This window comes from Labrus mixtus, chromosome 14 (genome assembly GCF_963584025.1).
Source record: "Labrus mixtus chromosome 14, fLabMix1.1, whole genome shotgun sequence".
Classification (NCBI taxonomy): domain Eukaryota; kingdom Metazoa; phylum Chordata; class Actinopteri; order Labriformes; family Labridae; genus Labrus; species Labrus mixtus.
Window position 1 is genome coordinate 3,340,961 of NC_083625.1, and position 16,694 is coordinate 3,357,654.

The window sequence follows — 16,694 nt, forward strand, 5'->3', positions numbered from 1 at the left end:
CCTCATGCAGAATCTGAAACTGAATACTTTCAGAAACTTCATGTAGATTTTCTATATGTGTGTGTGAGTGCTGTCCCTCCTGCTCGTTCAACCGTGACTCCTTGATTTTATTTTTTCTTCGTTCGCCGCGTGAGCTCACCCTCTTCCAGTCGTCGGCGGAGAGATGTCTGATCTGGTCCTGAGGGACGAGCTCCTTCAGGATCTTGGCCATATTGTGGAACTGAGATTTATCCTCCTCAAACTTCACCCTGTAGATTAGCGCCCCCAGCTGGTGGACCTCGTCCCTCGAACACTTGTGGTAGCCCCTCAGGTACTTAGGCAGCTCCTGTAGCCAAGAAGACAGATGCTGTTTAGAAACTCCACGTCTCTGCATGTGAGGGGGTTTGAACCCGTCTGCTCCTGAACTCACTTGATAATAGTGGAAGATGGAGTCAGCCATGTTGTCTTTTCCTGGTACAGTGTTAGTCCACAGCTTCTTCATGAAGAACACCTGATAGGTCAGTGAAGGCACCACACCTGCACAGCCGACACACAGAGGAGACAGGTGGGAGAGTTACAGGAGGAGAAATCAACACAAAAAAAAACACAAAATATGATCTTAAGAGGTGAACGTGAAGAAGTTTACATGTATGAACAAATGTGTGAACAGATTCCTAATTAAAGGAGATCTATGATGCTGATCCATATTTACATACAAACATATAATGTTACGATGCCGGGCGTCCATGCTTAATCTCAGCAAAGTTTTTTTTAACCCTCATCAGCTTAATTTACTACCCTCTTAAGTCACTAAGGAGAAAAATGTCAATGCCAAAAAACTGCTATAAAAATATGCCAGTTTGATTACATGATTATGGCATTTAAAGGGTTAAATTCATGATAATTATTCAATATTTGACAGTTTTGAGCAGGGCTGGAGTTGTTTAAGAGATTTATGCAAAAAAAAGTAGAAGAAATATGAATCTGTTCTATTTTTATAGCACTTTTTGTAAACTGGACATTTTCACCCTCCAATGTCCAAACAGGGAACTACATTTTAAATCTGATGCTACACAGAAACTAAGAATGCATCAAAGTCAATATTTTGGATAATCTTTGACATATCCAAGACTGATTTTTTTAAAAATCCCCAGCCACCAAATATTTGTTACATAGAAAATAACAAATTTTTGTGTTTTTTTTCATAAATAACAACAGTGACATCAAGTAATCAAACTGGCATTTAAAGGGTTAAATTCCTAAAAATGATTGAATGTTTGGTAGTTTTGAGCAGGGCTGAAGTTGTTTAAGAGATTTATGCAGGAAAAAAAGTAGAAAAAAATATCAATCTGTTCTATTTTTATAGCAGTTTTTTGTTATGTTGATGATGATGATGTTATTTCTGAACGAGACTTTGCGAGACTTGGCCAAAATCTGACGTCAGGTTCCCCCGAAGTATCAGAGCAAAGCTTGAAGCAAAATTTGCTTTGATAGGAAGCTACAAAGGACGGGGGGTTAATGGGCACTCTCTTCAGCGTCAGCAGAGTGCAATAGAAGCTGAAGTCTAAAGACGTCTAGAAGAAAGTCTAAGGTGTTGTTTAATCAGTTTGTTTGATCCACAGGGCGCCTTCTCATACCTGCAGACTCCGTAGAGTAACTTAAAAAAAGGGGTTTATCTTGATTTACCGTCTTTCACATGTCTGGCTTTCTTGATCCAGTCAGTCAGGTGTCTCACAAAGTCGAAGAAAAAGTCTCCATCGGGCACGCTGATGACCTAAAGAAACACAGAATGTCACAAAGTCTCTGATAAGAACTGCATGCACTCATGTTTGCTCCACAGTCAGTAACCATAGCAACACTTCAATTTAGTAACATGCAAAACCATGAACACAAACAGAGCCGTGACAGCTAAAAGTATATTCATTAAAACTGAAGTAATCAGGCTGCAGGTTGAGTTTACCTTGTCAGTGATCTTCACAAAGAGACTGAAGCCCTCTGAGGATTTGAGAATCAGACGTCCTGAGATGTTGTGACAGAAGTCTTTGGCCTTGGTGCTCGACTCCACCTCGAACACCTGCAAAAAAATAAAGAAAGGAAGAGCCTCACGAGTAAGAAATACAACATCAGATCAGCTGTGTTTTTAAAGGAAATGAGTTCACAGCAGCAGGTTTAGAGACGTGCAGAGTGTTGAGGAAGTGAGGCGACCTGAAAATCTGTAATTATGTTTCCATGTTTAATGATTTCTGGAGATGTTAAAGGACCTTTAAGACTCGTTAACATGAACAGAAGAGTCGTCACTGACCTCGTCGGAGTCATCGGGGAAGTAAACTTTGTGGAAGATCTGAGTGGTTTTGTGCTGGATGGCTTCGACCTCCACCAGGTGAGGAGGGTACTTTCTGGATCCATTTCTACAAAAAGTAAAAGAGAAGGTGAAAAATAATACATTTAAAAGAAATACAAAAGAGATACAGTTGAAGAAGATCAGAAGAAAGCCGTGTGTGTGTGTGTGTGTGTGTGTGTGTGTGTGTGTGTGTGTGTGTGTGTGTGTGTGTGTGTGTGTGTGTGTGTGTGTGTGTGTGTGTTACCGTAATGCTTTCTGCAGCCGCTGCATGCAGTCTGGAGCGAGTGGATAGTGTTTCTTAGCCTGCAGGTACCTCTGGACGTGAGGCAGCAGAGTGTTACTGGGAGGAAACAAACCAGTGCAGAGCCACAGCAGCTCCCAGCCCTTCTCTTCACTGTACCTACACACACACACACACACACACACACACACACACACACACACACACACACACACACACACAACGCACAAAGACACACACACAAGAAATGGTCAAATTATTGGTGTCCTTGTTGCATTAATATTTCTAATCCTGATTAATCTCTTGCTCTTTTGTCCCTTCAGGCGTTGCTTTGAGCTGTTTGACGTCAGTTTGGGATCCCTAACCACTTCCTGTTTCTGTTCTCCAGTAAATATCTAACAGAGGGTCCTTACGTTGTTTCAAAATAAAAGCATGGTTGAATTTAAACAGCAAGTAAAGTAGCAAATAGCGAGAGCACGTAGTACTCTCAGCATTGGTCTGTACAAATTTCAAAATAAAAGCCTCACTATTTTTACTTTTAAATGCGGAATAATGGAAATTCAAACATGCAATAAAAAATGTGATTAAACAAGAATAATTATTAACACTTTGCAATGAATCCCAATTAAAAATTTTAACAATTTGACAGCCCTAATAATTGTACAATAAGCTTTTAAAAAAATCCACTTAATTGTTATATTATGTGTTGACCAATTGAATTTGTTCCTCATGTGTTTGCAAGAATACCGGCTGCTTTTACTGGACGTCTTAAATTGCAAATAAAACAAAAAAAAAACTCAAAAGAAAAAACATTCATCACAGTGTTGTTGACAGTGAGTTGAAATCTAAATGTGTGTGTGTGTGTGTGTGTGTGTGTGTGTGTGTGTGTGTGTGTGTGTGTGTGTGTGTGTGTGCTTCAGACATACTTGATATGATTATCAGTGAGCTGCTTCAGGATCTGACAGAAGATCTCGTCTTTGAGCGGCTCGGCCTTCAGCGCTCCTTCAAAGATCTGATCTGTGAGCTCGTTGACTGAGCGCACGCGTTTGGACGGATAGTCGCCCATGTACTTCATCATGGGTGCAGCGCAGGTCAAGGTCATGAACACGACAACAGGAAGAGGAAATACATCGATCGAATCATACAGCTGAGTCATAAACACAACTTTAGTTTAGTTTTTAGGGAGCAAAGCATACTAGAAGTAAAAGTTTGTTGTTAAACAATAAGAGAATAAGGACTTCTTCAAACTGTTCTGAACTAAGTCTCATTAAAGACAGAAAAATGATCCACTGATGGAAACATTCAACATACACCGTGCAGTAAAGGATATACATGAAGGCCAGGCAGGCCTCCTGGGAGAGCTCGTCGTGAGCCAACACTTTCTTCAGCAGCGGCTGTTTCAGAGGCTCCCTCGTGCAGCTCCACAGACGCTCCTTCCCCCTGGACTTGGAGATCATCACCCTGCTCAGAGTGCTCTTTGGAGGAGGCCTGCAGGAGGAGTTAAAGATTAGGAAACACACACAAAACCACACTTAACGATTTAACCAATAATTCACATTTCCTGTCTGAGTTAAAAGGACGAGGACAGCCACCTGAAGTAGTCGTAGGAGAACTCCTCCAGGGTGTAAACCTTCGCTTTGTCCTCTTTGTCGGAGAGGTTCATCTGCGACACACCGATGGATTCTCGCCTCTGATCAGGCGTCATGGTCACTAAAGCCTGAGAGGGACAAAGACAGATTTAAAAGAGGCTAACAACAGCAATATGCGTTTCAGCTCCTAGCCTTCATCATGACCTAAATGACTCTGTTTCATAGGCTCGCTAAGCTCCCAAAGCAAGACCCAAAATGTTGTGTCCAGACTCACCACGATGTCGTACTGCGGCCGGGTGATGGTGGGCAGCACGTAGACACACTCAGCGGGGAAGTCTCCTCTCTGTTTGGTCCGGTCGTTGATGCCGTGAGCCCAGCCGGAGTTCATCACATGCTCTCCAGAGTGTTCGTCCAGGATGATCAGATCCCCCTTAGTGAAACTCAGGAACGTGGACTCTGCTCCTGCTGCACAACGATCACAGTCAGAGAAAATAAAAAAAGATGAAAACAGGAGGTGTTCAACCATCCTCAAACATGCCAAACGTCTTTTCTTACCGGGGTTAGGACAGTCCAGCAGTCCCACCACATACTTGGACTTCTTCCTCAGGCCGTCGAGGAAGGTGACCACCAGGTCTCTGATGTCCTCTGCGTTGTTGGAGGTGAACGTGTACTCGTCTGCTTTGATTGTGGCCAAGGTGAAACTCTGGCCCTGAAGTTTACCCCCTCTGGAAAAGTGAAAATTTTACTTTTCACAATTCATGAAAAAACATCATGTAGTGTTTTTAAAAAGTGACAATTTAAAATATAAATAATCACTTTATCTCTCATTGTTGCACTTTTTTAGTCTTGTCGTTCTTTAAGTTTGTCGTTGTCTTAATAATTGTGGTTTAGAGTTTAAGCATCTAACGACTTCCTTCCAGCAATCGAATACAAATTTATGACAATGTTGGGGAAATAGCCAATTGTTTGCTTACATGCTAACATGAAGACGCTTATTTAGTGGTAATAAATCAGAGTTCAGTCAGGAATACTCTCGTCATAGATTTAACCATTTATTGCGCTTATGTTTTGTACAGTTGTATTTGGCGGTGTTGGTTCTGCTCTTAGCTCTCAGCAGGATCAGTGCAGCAGGCCACAGATTTTGCTGACAGCGCAAACCTTTAATTCCCGTCCCATGGTGACATGTAGAACAGAACCTGAATGTGCGTGTAATGATACTGACATCTTGCAGGCATAACAAGCAAACAATTCATCCTAGAATATAAAATGAGCTGACTGAAGCAGAGTGGATGTGATGCAGGAGGAGCGAGAGGCAGAATGGTTTAAATAGGCCGCCTTGTTGTCAGAGTGTGATAATGATTGGTTGGCATTGGGGTGGTGCTCAGATCAGCTGATGGCCGTTTGCAGGGGCAGGACTACCGTATTCTGCCTGAACAAACGCAAGGCTCCATTTTTGTGTCTCTCATCTTAGTTTTCCGTTATTCTAGCAATGGCATGCGGCAAATGAGTCAAAGGTCAGATTTGAACCCGGGCTGTCCGCTTTGGGGTCTGTAAGCTCTGTACATGGGGGCGCACAAACTAAAATTTAAATATGTGATGTATAAATATAATTAATATAAATATAAAACATAAAATAAGTCAGATTTCAGATCCTCCTCCCACACTTTCTGTTTTACTGTATTTGAAAAAAGGTTTAATTTGCTGCTGTCACCTCGTTTTATGCAGCAGATATTGTTACAGAAAACGACTTAGAGAGTCATCAAACCTGCTACTGGACACAGCGGTGATCTCCGGGAACGACAGCTCGAGGAGGACCTGCTCCTGTTCGTCCACAAAGTAAACCCCGGTCCAGTTCACCGCCACGATCACGTCATTCTTGGGCAGACTGGGCCCTGTACGAAAAAACAACACAGCGTGACATCAAATATTAAAAACACCCACACGGCACCGGGTGATACACTGAGACACATCGGTCCGATCGACACCTGGGAGTCACTCACCTGAGAACTTGAAGGCCTCGTAGAAGCGCGAGAAGAGCAAAGGCCACTTTAAGCGAGCGAAATCCACCACGTCCTCCTTCACCCTCTGCGTGCTCGGCCTCCTTTTAGTGTGTAATCCCTGCATGGGTAGTTAACGGAACAACGGTTAGCTCGGTTTTATTTAATGCTGCAGGGGTGTGGGGGTTTTAAAGAAGCCTCTGATGCCAACCAGAGCGGAGCCATGACGAGCTTTCCTGCGGTAAACAAGCCGAGGGGGGCGGTTAGGGGAAAGCAGAGCGGCCGTGTTGAGTTGCCGGGGTAACAGGAAAGACAAACAATAATGTCTTAATCAAAGAGTGACACAAATACGACTTCTTGATCCAACAGTAACAAATAAATGAGGAGATCTGGGATGATCCAAAGCTCATTAAGACAGAGCAGAGGTCACCAGGAGCTCGGTTTAAGATCTGCCCTGGCAAAAAGGACCAATCGGGTGTCAGTGCTCGATACCTTTTTGTGGGCGTTGATGATGAGCTGGGCCCACTTCTCTGCGGTCTTAGTCGAGCTGATCTCTCTGTCGGGGATGTAGGACGGGATGAGGCTGAGCAGGCGGTCTTGGAGGATCTCGGAGCCGTAATCCACGTAGTACTGCTGAGAGGCCAGCTCGGCCAGGTCGTCCTCCTTTTGGGGACGGACACAAGAGCAGAGGGAGGGTCAGGAGAAATCAAATACCTGATATAGGTTCACACAACTTTCCTTTTGTAGCTGTGGGAATGAGGAGACCATGTCATAACACAGAAAAGTTAGTTGGCTGTATTTGTATACATGCACAGATCTAAAGGACATGTGTAAGGTGTCCATCTTTTAAAGGCTTTATATGTGATGTTTTGATCCAGCAGATGTCGCCCTTGAGCACCAGCATGAAACCAAAACAACTCGCGCTGCATTGTTGTGTTAGCATGCTAATGCTAGCGATCTTTATTATGCTCGTATCTTCACACTGCATGTAAATTTACCTGAAATGAGCGTGATCTAGAAACACAGTTAAGCAGTGAGTACAGTATGTTATTCTTCTTTTCTCTAGTCCCTCAATTAAACAACTTTTATACACGAGGGGAGGAGTCAGCCGGCCGTCCCGGCGATGTAAACAAACTGAAGATAGGACTCTGAAAACTCTGAAAACATCACAGACAGTGGGACTCGGGTGTTACACCCATTGTAGACAGTCATGACTCACAGAGTTATTTTCAGAGGATATACTTGATTTATATTATATTTAAGTGTGAAAAATCACATAGAAAGACTTTAACTAACACGGCATATAAATCTCAGCTGCCCGACCTTTTCACAGCGGTACTCTCCAAACTTCACCCCTCGGACAATCTGCTGGTAGATGAGGTTCGTGGCGACGTAGTCATCAGCGGGGTTGTGCCAGGGGTTGAAGATCTCCTTCCTGAAGAACAGCCTCCAGGGGGCGTTCCTCTCCTGGGCGCCCTGCTCTTTAGCGTACTGCTCACACTGAGAGACGGCGTCCATGACGTGGTCGCTGCCGCTGCCCAGAGATGACACCTGGAGAGAGTAGAACCACATACGGGTTTACTTTAATATGAATGAGAGGTGATGCATGACTGAGAACTCAAAACATATATACTGGTCTGAAGACAGTGTTGGACCTTGTCGAACAGGGCGATGTACAGGGAGAAGCCGAAGCGATCCCTCAGGTTGATCTTGTCTGCGAGAGCGTTGCAGAGCTCACTGGCCGTCGTAGCCGAGTCTGCCAGGAGGGTCTTGGTGGTCCCGTCCATGAATGTGACTGGCAGCATGATGGGCTTCTTTGACTTGGTGGCCTGAAGGGACAGAAAAGTTAAAACGCGGTGCAGGTTCTTTGTAACTTGGTGCTGCTGTGGACGGTTTATTGAAGTTATTTTAGCAGGAAGCAAGAAGGTATGTTAGACAAGTCAAATCGTATATCCTTCTTTTAATACCACTTAAAAACTCATGAAGAAAAGCACATCCAGTACCTGCAGTTCTAACCAAGATGGCGGCTGGGTCCTTGTGCGGTTGACAAATGTCCTCCTCAACCTTTCCTCACAATATGGAGCGTAACCAGGGGGACCGTTTATCAAAAATGTCCGTAAGTACTGACAACAGAGGAAGAGGAGAGAGGGGGAAAAGAGAGCAAAAAGAGCAAACAGAGGTCATAAAATCAGCAAAATGATGAAACTTTGTGCTCGAGACGAGAAAATACAAACGAAAGAATGAACTGAAGATCATTAGAAAGCACAGGGTGCCCCGTGCACAGCCAACCCGACGTCCTCAGACCAACACTGACACATTACTTTACTGTCACTGTATTGAGATGAACAACGTGTTTCGGCTGAAGCTTCCGATGCTGGGCGAACCAGAGGAAGCTACAGGCAAAACGTGGATAAAAACTTTATTTACTAACTTTATTTGTCCCAGAAGGGCGTTTGATTTTTGTTGCAAGACAGTAAAAGGACAGCAGAACTGCGAAAAAGTTCACACACAAAAACAAACAATTAACACAGAAGCCAAAGGTGACTTGCCGCCGGTCGCAGCACGAGCGTGCGCGCTGGTTTACGGGAAAATACCGTGAAATTGCTCTCAATAAAGGGACAGTAAAGTATTTTTTTATTTTTTTTAAAGATTTATTTTTGTGCTTTTTGTGCCTTTAATTGAGAGGTAGGACAGTGGATAGAGTCAGAAATCAGGGAGAGAGAGAGAGAGAGTAGGGAATGACATGCAGGGAAGGAGCCACAGGTGGGATTTGAACCTGGGGCGCCCGCTTGGAGGATCATAGCCTCCATAAACGGGGCACACGCACTAACCACTGCACCACCAGCGCCCCCATTAAAGTAGTTCTAAGCGTGCCACGGTTTATTTATCTTTTCATCTTTAGAAAGGCGTTATAAGCGACACATGCCAAAAACATAAATTTTTTGATAGAAGGGTGAAAAATCCATCTTAAAATGTGAATTACAAACTGTTTATGTTCGTTAATGTAGCTAACACATAAATCTTGAAATTTTTTCGCTTCATAAAACAGAAATATTTTACTGAGTTTTGAGATAACTCGAATATTTTTGTCCAGATGTTGACAGGAATAAAGAGTTGGATAGAAGGTGGTACATTTTTTTAAAGCAGCAGTGGAAACATTCTTTTTAATGTATCAATTATCTTGACATTATCAAATACTTCTTAAATCTGTGGTCATACGTTTAGCTTAATCTCAGAGTTCCTATGTATACGAGATATGAGATGGTATATCATGTCTTTAGGATGCTGCCATCAGGCTCATCCACATGAAGTGACTTTTCTTACCTTGACAAACTTCTCTGACGGAGCAAAGCAGCCGACGCACAGAGACAGAAGGATCCAGCCGCGGGCGTGGCTGCTCTTGGACGGATTCTGAGAGAGCTGTTTGCAGATCTGACAGTAGATCTCATCCCTGACACAGAAACGCAACAGCTGGATTAAACACAATGGATAAAACCTTCTGGATTTAATCATCTCGCCGCCTCTACTTTTGCTTTGAACGTTTTCCCCTGTTAAAGGTCACATATCATGTAAAATACACTTCACTATGTTTCTCTAACTCTAACGTGTCTCTAGTCCGTCTACAAACCCCCCTCTTATCAGAAAAGTCCATCCTCTCCATCTTTTGCCTGCTCCACTTTTCAGAAAATGTGTGCTCAAACAGGCCGTTTGGAGATTTTCCCTTCATGACATCACAAAGGGCAGTAGCCCCTCCCCCAGGTGGGTGACACTCCCACAGCTAGGTGTTTGTTCTGCCCTCTGAGTCTGCCTTCTCACCGTAAACAATAGGACATGGAGAGAGAAAGAACCGAGTACACCTAAGCTCTTTCAGAGAGGGGGGCGTGGTCAGACACAGCTCATTTACATATTTAAAGGTACAGACACGGAAACAGCCTGTTCTGAGCAGGGCTGAAATAGAGGGGTTTATAGGCATGATCAAATACAGGATCAGAGTGGATTTAGAACAAGAAACTTCACACACATGTTTTGAGGAGCTCTGAGACTTATTTAAACTGGTTGAAAAAGGAGGAGAATATGTGACCTTTAAGAAAATATAGAAATGCATAAATCGTTCAAAAGTTTCTAGTTTCAGTCATCATGAAACACATCGTTACATGTGCATCATCACATATTGGATTAAGTCTGAAGTTGAAATGACAGAACAACATTTGAATGAAGGTCACCTGAGAGCGGGCCGTAAGATGCCGTTGCCGATGATGAAGTGAAGCTTCTCCAGGTTGGAGGTGGGCCTGTCCTCCAGCATGCTGTTCCCCTGGACGCCATAGTCCCCCTCTGTGAGCCGCCTGGTCACCTGACACAGGAAACAAAGAAGAAAAACTCTAAGACTGAGCTCCAACCGTTAACACGTTTCTCTTATTACACTGACATTAACCATTGACTGGATCTGTTCTAAACTGAGAGACCCTGTGATGGACACTGTAAGATATTTTATACCACAAGTTATCTGAGGCACTCCATCCCTGCTAGTTTTTCTAACGTGGTATCTGAGTCTTGGTTTTCCTTATTCTGGATCTTTTACTGCTAAATGTTGTCGTATAAAAAGCTAACTCTGGGTTTAAACGTCAGGAGAAGATGCTGGCTTGAATCGTACCTCCTCTGTGATTTTTGTTTTCCTCTTCAGAGTGAGAGACACGAGTTTATGTCGGATACTGTTCCTCTTCTGGCCGTCTATGGAGCTGTTCTGTTAACACAAACATGAAAACGTAGTTAATCACACAGCAGACCTGATGATAAGAAAAGCTAACAAACATCATAAAGAGTAACTTGAACAATGTGTCCCATCAGCTTGGTCTCACCTCTCCCTCCACCTGCAGCTCCTGCAGCTCCCTCTTGTACGTCCTCTTGCCGAGGGTTTCGTAGATTTTGGTCATGACCGGAATCTTTTCACTGCCGTCATTGATGACCATCTGACATTTTGGCTCCGGGAGGTCACCCATGAATCTCAGCACGGTGATCCACACCGCTAACGCAGCCTGGAGAACAGGAAATCGTGGTTAAAATCAGCTCAGGTATGGTGAGTTAGTCCTTTTGTTGCACGTCAGTCACAAAGTGTTCTTAGCGTAAATACTCAAAAGTGCTTTTCTGCTTTTTTGAAAATGAATACAAGTCAGAACATTTGTTTTTCAGCATGCAAAGAAGGCAAAGAAAGAAAGAAAGAAAAACATAAAAGTGTAAAAACTGCAGTTCCTCTGATGGCCACTTGAGGCTAACTCCAGAAGTGAGTCAATCCTCCCTTGAGCCTTATTTAAAGTCTTTATGTGATTTTTCACACATAAATATAATATAAATCAAGTATATCCTCTGAAAATAACTCTGTGAGTCATGACTGTCTACAATGGGTGTAACACCCGAGTCCCACTGTCTGTGATGTTTTCAGAGTTTTCAGAGTCCTATCTTCACTTTGTTTACATCGCCAGGACGGCCGGCTGACTCCTCCCCTCGTGTATAAAAGTTGTTTAATTGAGGGACTAGAGAAAAGAAGAATAACATACTGTACTCACTGCTTAACTGTGTTTCTAGATCACGCTCATTTCAGGTAAATTTACATGCAGTGTGAAGATACGAGCATAATAAAGATCGCTAGCATTAGCATGCTAACACAACAATGCACCGCGAGTTGTTTTGGTTTCATGCTGGTGCTCAAGGGCGACATCTGCTGGATCAAAAAATCACATATAAAGCCTTTAAAAAAAGCCCAAATTTGCATCAGAACTCGACTTATAAACAACCTAAAAAAGCTTCTGGTCGTTTTATGTTATTTTTCCATTCATGACAACTTTGCAAAGGGAACCAAAGGTCACAAAACAGAATATCACAATCAAGAGAAACCTTGAAGCCACTATTTAATGTGTCAAACTAAGGAGGGCGCCGGTAGCCTAGCAACAAGTTCATGCGACCCATGAGGGCTTCTGTGAGAGCTTCGAGGGCTACAACCATGAAAGCTGCCGGCCCGGGTTCAATCCGACCAAGTTTTTCTCTCCCCAATTTCCCCCCCAAAACCTCAGGATAGTCTACTTGTTATGTCAAGCTAAGCTAACTATCTACAAGCCTCAGTTGCATCCTGAACATACGGACGTGTGAGTCTAGCTCAAGGCAAAAAATGTATTATTGTTTTATCTGAATTGGTGAACTATTCCTTTTTTTGATGACCAGGAGGAGATGAAGGACGCTGTCAGGCTCTCACCAGCTGGTCTCCTTCGTCCTCGTGGAACAGCAGAGGTTGTTTGAGCGGCCGTCTGATGTATGTGTGAGTGGAAACGCCCTGGAAGTACGTGGCGGCAAACTTGGAGAACTTGTACTCGGACAGATCTTCGTCCTCCTCGTCGGGTAACGGCAGAGCTTCGTTCAGCTCCTCTTCTTCAGCTCCCTCAACGTGAGGAGTGTTCTCCAGGTCCTGAGAGAAAGAAATGAAACAGTTTCACATACAGACATGAAAACAGGGGAAGACAAATAATGTGTTCATAAAGAGAAGAACGGAGGTTTTAATGGAGACACATTTCAGGACAGCTCCACCTGAGACAGCTTCCTTAATATGACCAAGTTCAGTTCATCGAGCCACTCACCCTTCCTTTCCTTTCCTCTCATCCATTCACCCTCCTTCCTTTCCTCTCATCCATTCACCCTCCTTCCTTTCCTCTCATCCACTCACCCTCCTTCATTTCCTTTCCTTTCCTCTCATCCATCCATCCACCCTCCTTCATTTCCTCTCATCCATTCACCCTCCTTCCTTTCCTCTCATCCATTCACCCTCCTTCCTTTCCTCTCATCCATCCACCCTCCTTCCTTTCCTCTCATCCATCCATCCTCCTTCCTTTCCTCTCATCCATCCACCCTCCTTCCTTTCCTCTCATCCATCCACCCTCCTTCCTTTCCTCTCATCCATCCATCCTCCTTCCTTTCTTCTCATCCATCCACCCTCCTTCATTTCCTCTCATCCACTCACCCTCCTTCATTTCCTCTCATCCATCCACCCTCCTTCCTTTCCTATCATCCATCCACCCTCCTTCCTTTCCTTTCCTCTCATCCATCCATCCACCCTCCTTCCTTTCCTCTCATCCATCCACTCTCCTTCCTTTCCTCTCATCTGTCCACCCTCCTTCCTTTCCTTTCCTCTCATCCATCCATCCACCCTCCCTTCCTTTCCTCTCATCCATCCACCCTCCTTCCTTTCCTCTCATCCATCCACCCTCCTTCCTTTCCTCTCATCCATCCACCCTCCTTCCTTTCCTGTCATCCATCCACCCTCCTTCCTTTCCTTTCCTCTCATCCATCCACCCTCCTTCCTTTCCTCTCATCCATCCACCCTCCTTCATTTCCTCTTATCCATCCATCCACCCTCCCTTCCTTTCCTTTCCTCTCATCTATCCATCCACCTTCCTTCCTTTCCTTTCCTCTCATCCATCCATCCACCCTCCCTTCCTTTCCTTTCCTCTCATCCATCCATTCACCCTTCCTTTCCTTTCCTTTCCTCTCATCCATCCACCCTCCTTCCTTTCCTTTCCTCTCATCCATTCATTCACCCTTCCTTTCCTTTCCTTTCCTCTCATCCATCCATTCACCCTTCCTTTCCTTTCCTCTCATCCATCCACCCTCCCTTCCTTTCCTTTCCTCTCATCCATCCATTCACCCTTCCTTTCCTTTCATCCTTCCATCCTCCCTTCCTTTCCTTTCCTCTCATCTATCCATCCACCCTCCCTTCCTTTCCTTTCCTCTCATCCATCCACCCTCCTTCCTTTCCTCTCATCCATCCATCCACCCTCCCTTCCTTTCCTTTCCTTTCCTCTCATCCATCCACCCTCCTTCATTTCCTCTCATCCATCCACCCTCCTTCCTTTCCTCTCATCCATCCATCCACCCTCCCTTCCTTTCCTTTCCTCTCATCCATCCACCCTCCTTCATTTCCTCTCATCCATCCACCCTCCTTCCTTTCCTCTCATCTATCCACCCACCCTCCCTTCCTTTCCTTTCCTTTCCTCTCATCCTTCCACCCTCCCTTCCTTTCCTCTCATCCTTCCACCCTCCCTTCCTTTCCTCTCATCCTTCCACCCTCCCTTCCTTTCCTCTCATCCTTCCAAGTCTTTCCCCACTCTCTCTCTCTCCCCAATTTCCCCCCCAAAGCCTCAGGATAGTCTTGTTGTTATATCAAGCTAAGAGTTAGGGTTAGGGTTGCATCAGTACAATGAAACACACAAACAAACAGAACTGGAAAATGGCGCTTTACAGTAATGTTTACGTTTCCTATTTCTGAGAAAACATCTCGTATTTGACCTGCTGATTGGATCATCAAAGTCTAAAAGTTCATTTTTGCAGAGGGAAACATTTTTGACTGCTCCAGATTTCATTGCAATCCATCCATTGGTTGATGAGATGATTAACTCAAATCCATAAATGTCAAACTAAAGGTGGCGCTAGAGGAAGAGTCAGAGGTTTATAAAGTCAACAGGATCAGCTGGATCATCTGATAAATTCACATTTTGGTTGCATGGATAAAAACTGAATCCAGATGAAATCAGTGCAAACATTGTTGATGGGAACACACAGCAAGCTCATCTATTGGACTACAAATCCCACAAACACACACCTCAAAACCAGATGGTGCCTGTCCGTCCTGGTTGGGCAAAGGCCCCGAGTTCCCCAGGAACCCGAACATGCGGTCGACCATGTCGGAGTGATCCACGGGCTGCTCCTTCTCCCTCTCCATCTGCTCCAGCAGCTCCTTCTTCCTCCTCGCCTCCTCCCTCTCCTCCCTCTCTCGCTCCTCCTGCTGCTGGGCCAGTTGGACGAGCCTCTCCTGGTGTTTCCTCTCGGCCTCCGCCTTGGCCCGCCGAGCCGTCATCAGGTTTCGCAGCTGCTCCTCCTCGGCCAGGCGCTGGCGCTCGGCCTCCTGCCGATGCCTCAGCTACGAGGAGAGGTGAGACAGGAAAGAGAGAGAGAGAGGACAGAGGAAGAAACTGGTTAGCGTTTAGCTCCTGTTAGCATTTGACAACTTGTGCGATTAAAGCTAGAGCTGAGATTTGAGTGCAAACATTATATTATCTGTTTGAACAGATAACTTTTTTGAGCTTTTTGTTGATGCTGTTCTACAAAAAAATATGACCAGACAACAAAAAGCAAAAAAATATGAACTACAAGTCTAAACGTCTACATGCTGACATGACAAGGAAGCGATAAGAAGTGAAGGTCTTAAGGACAGCACAGAGAAATGACAACATGCAACGGAAGCCGCCTCTGGTTCGCACTCGAGCTGCTTCCCAAGAGCTCACCGACTGAACTTCTTCTTTGTGGAGCCCGACTGGAGCTGTAGACCTGCTGAGCAGTTCTACTTCATACTTTTCTATTCATATCTCAACAAAGCTGATAACAAAACTGAGATTAAAAACAACAAAACATTTAGAGAAAACAAATCATTTATTCAGCGTTTTGGTTTTTAGAGCAGGGAAAGAGAAAGAAAGGGTTAACGGAGGCAGATCAGAAGACGTACCAACAACACAAACATGATGACAGAACAAACAAACAGTTTCACATACAGACATGAAAACAGGGGAAGACAAATCATGTGATCAACAAAAAGAAGAACGGAGGTTTTAATGGAGACATAAAACCAGCTTCATCTGAGAGAGCTTTCTTAATATGACCAAGTTCTCAGTTCATCGAGCCACCCTGACAACTGTTTTCTGTTTAGTGAAATCAGGTTACTTTGTTTGTTTCTTTTTTTGCAGCTATTCTTGTTTTGATTTACTGTATAAATGAAATGTTCAAAGGGTAGGCATAACAAGCCTCGGCTTCATCCTACACCTTTTCGGCCATTGTTTTTTTTATTTTTTATTATTGTTTGTGTATGTTCTATGCTTTGTGGTCATGGAATGAAATAAATATTTACTACTACTATTTACTATTACCCTCCCTTCCTTCCTTCTCATCCATCCACCCTCCTTCCTTTCCTTTCCTCTCATCATTCATACGATCTATCATTAAATATCTATGGTGGTTGTGTCATGGTCCTTGCCAGCGACGGTTTCTTTGGGCAGGGATTGGCTTCATGTGCAGAAATGTAAAAGTAGTAAGGTTTGTTTTTTTCACTCTTTATACGACTGAATGCACTAAAGAGTGCCACTCCATGAATGTGTAGGAGGAGAAACACTCTGAAAGGTTTCTCTCTTATCCCCGTTTGTACAATTCAACAAGTGGAAACTGCAGATAGAGGTGGAGGAGGCGGGAGCGTGAAGGCAGCACGAGGCTTACACACTGTGTGATTTAACTGTACTGTAAATCATCGAGTGAACAAACTGACAGATTTTGGCAAGATGACGAAGAAGCACTCAAAGAATACCACGTTCCAAAATCTTGTAGTGTAATTATCTATTTTATTATTTAAAGAAGTCCTGTTGGGGACTAGACTACCAGGGGAACTGGCACCTTGAGCTCTTCTCTCTCTCTCTCTCTCTCTCTCTCTCTGTCTAGCTAGCCTAGCTTTCCAAAAAGTCAAT

At 44.1% G+C, this 16,694-nt stretch overlaps 2 protein-coding genes across 2 annotated transcripts in view; one reads left to right on the plus strand and one right to left on the minus strand.

The window, feature by feature from the left end:
• Window positions 1-46, plus strand: part of LOC132988712 (glycerophosphodiester phosphodiesterase domain-containing protein 5-like) — a 7,449-nt gene extending 7,403 nt beyond the window's left edge. Inside the window, exon 7 of the mRNA XM_061056284.1 lies at window positions 11-46. Within this exon, the coding sequence (XP_060912267.1) occupies window positions 11-46 (36 nt within the window). The remainder of the gene's footprint in view (window positions 1-10) is intronic.
• Window positions 47-64: 18 nt separating this feature from the next.
• LOC132988713 (unconventional myosin-VIIa-like) overlaps window positions 65-16,694 on the minus strand; it is a gene marked incomplete at its 3' end in the record, with an annotated part of 47,956 nt that continues 31,326 nt past the window's right edge. Inside the window, exons 24-46 of the mRNA XM_061056285.1 lie at window positions 14,789-15,106; window positions 12,392-12,601; window positions 11,004-11,180; window positions 10,799-10,888; window positions 10,371-10,498; window positions 9,472-9,598; window positions 8,151-8,270; window positions 7,803-7,976; window positions 7,471-7,698; window positions 6,640-6,810; window positions 6,151-6,268; window positions 5,916-6,042; window positions 4,706-4,875; window positions 4,425-4,615; window positions 4,154-4,278; window positions 3,892-4,049; window positions 3,488-3,641; window positions 2,565-2,720; window positions 2,282-2,387; window positions 1,940-2,053; window positions 1,666-1,753; window positions 410-516; window positions 65-325 (exon numbers count right to left, since the gene is read on the minus strand). Of these exons, the coding sequence (XP_060912268.1) occupies window positions 65-325; window positions 410-516; window positions 1,666-1,753; window positions 1,940-2,053; window positions 2,282-2,387; window positions 2,565-2,720; window positions 3,488-3,641; window positions 3,892-4,049; window positions 4,154-4,278; window positions 4,425-4,615; window positions 4,706-4,875; window positions 5,916-6,042; window positions 6,151-6,268; window positions 6,640-6,810; window positions 7,471-7,698; window positions 7,803-7,976; window positions 8,151-8,270; window positions 9,472-9,598; window positions 10,371-10,498; window positions 10,799-10,888; window positions 11,004-11,180; window positions 12,392-12,601; window positions 14,789-15,106 (3,618 nt within the window). The remainder of the gene's footprint in view (window positions 326-409; window positions 517-1,665; window positions 1,754-1,939; window positions 2,054-2,281; window positions 2,388-2,564; window positions 2,721-3,487; window positions 3,642-3,891; window positions 4,050-4,153; window positions 4,279-4,424; window positions 4,616-4,705; window positions 4,876-5,915; window positions 6,043-6,150; window positions 6,269-6,639; window positions 6,811-7,470; window positions 7,699-7,802; window positions 7,977-8,150; window positions 8,271-9,471; window positions 9,599-10,370; window positions 10,499-10,798; window positions 10,889-11,003; window positions 11,181-12,391; window positions 12,602-14,788; window positions 15,107-16,694) is intronic.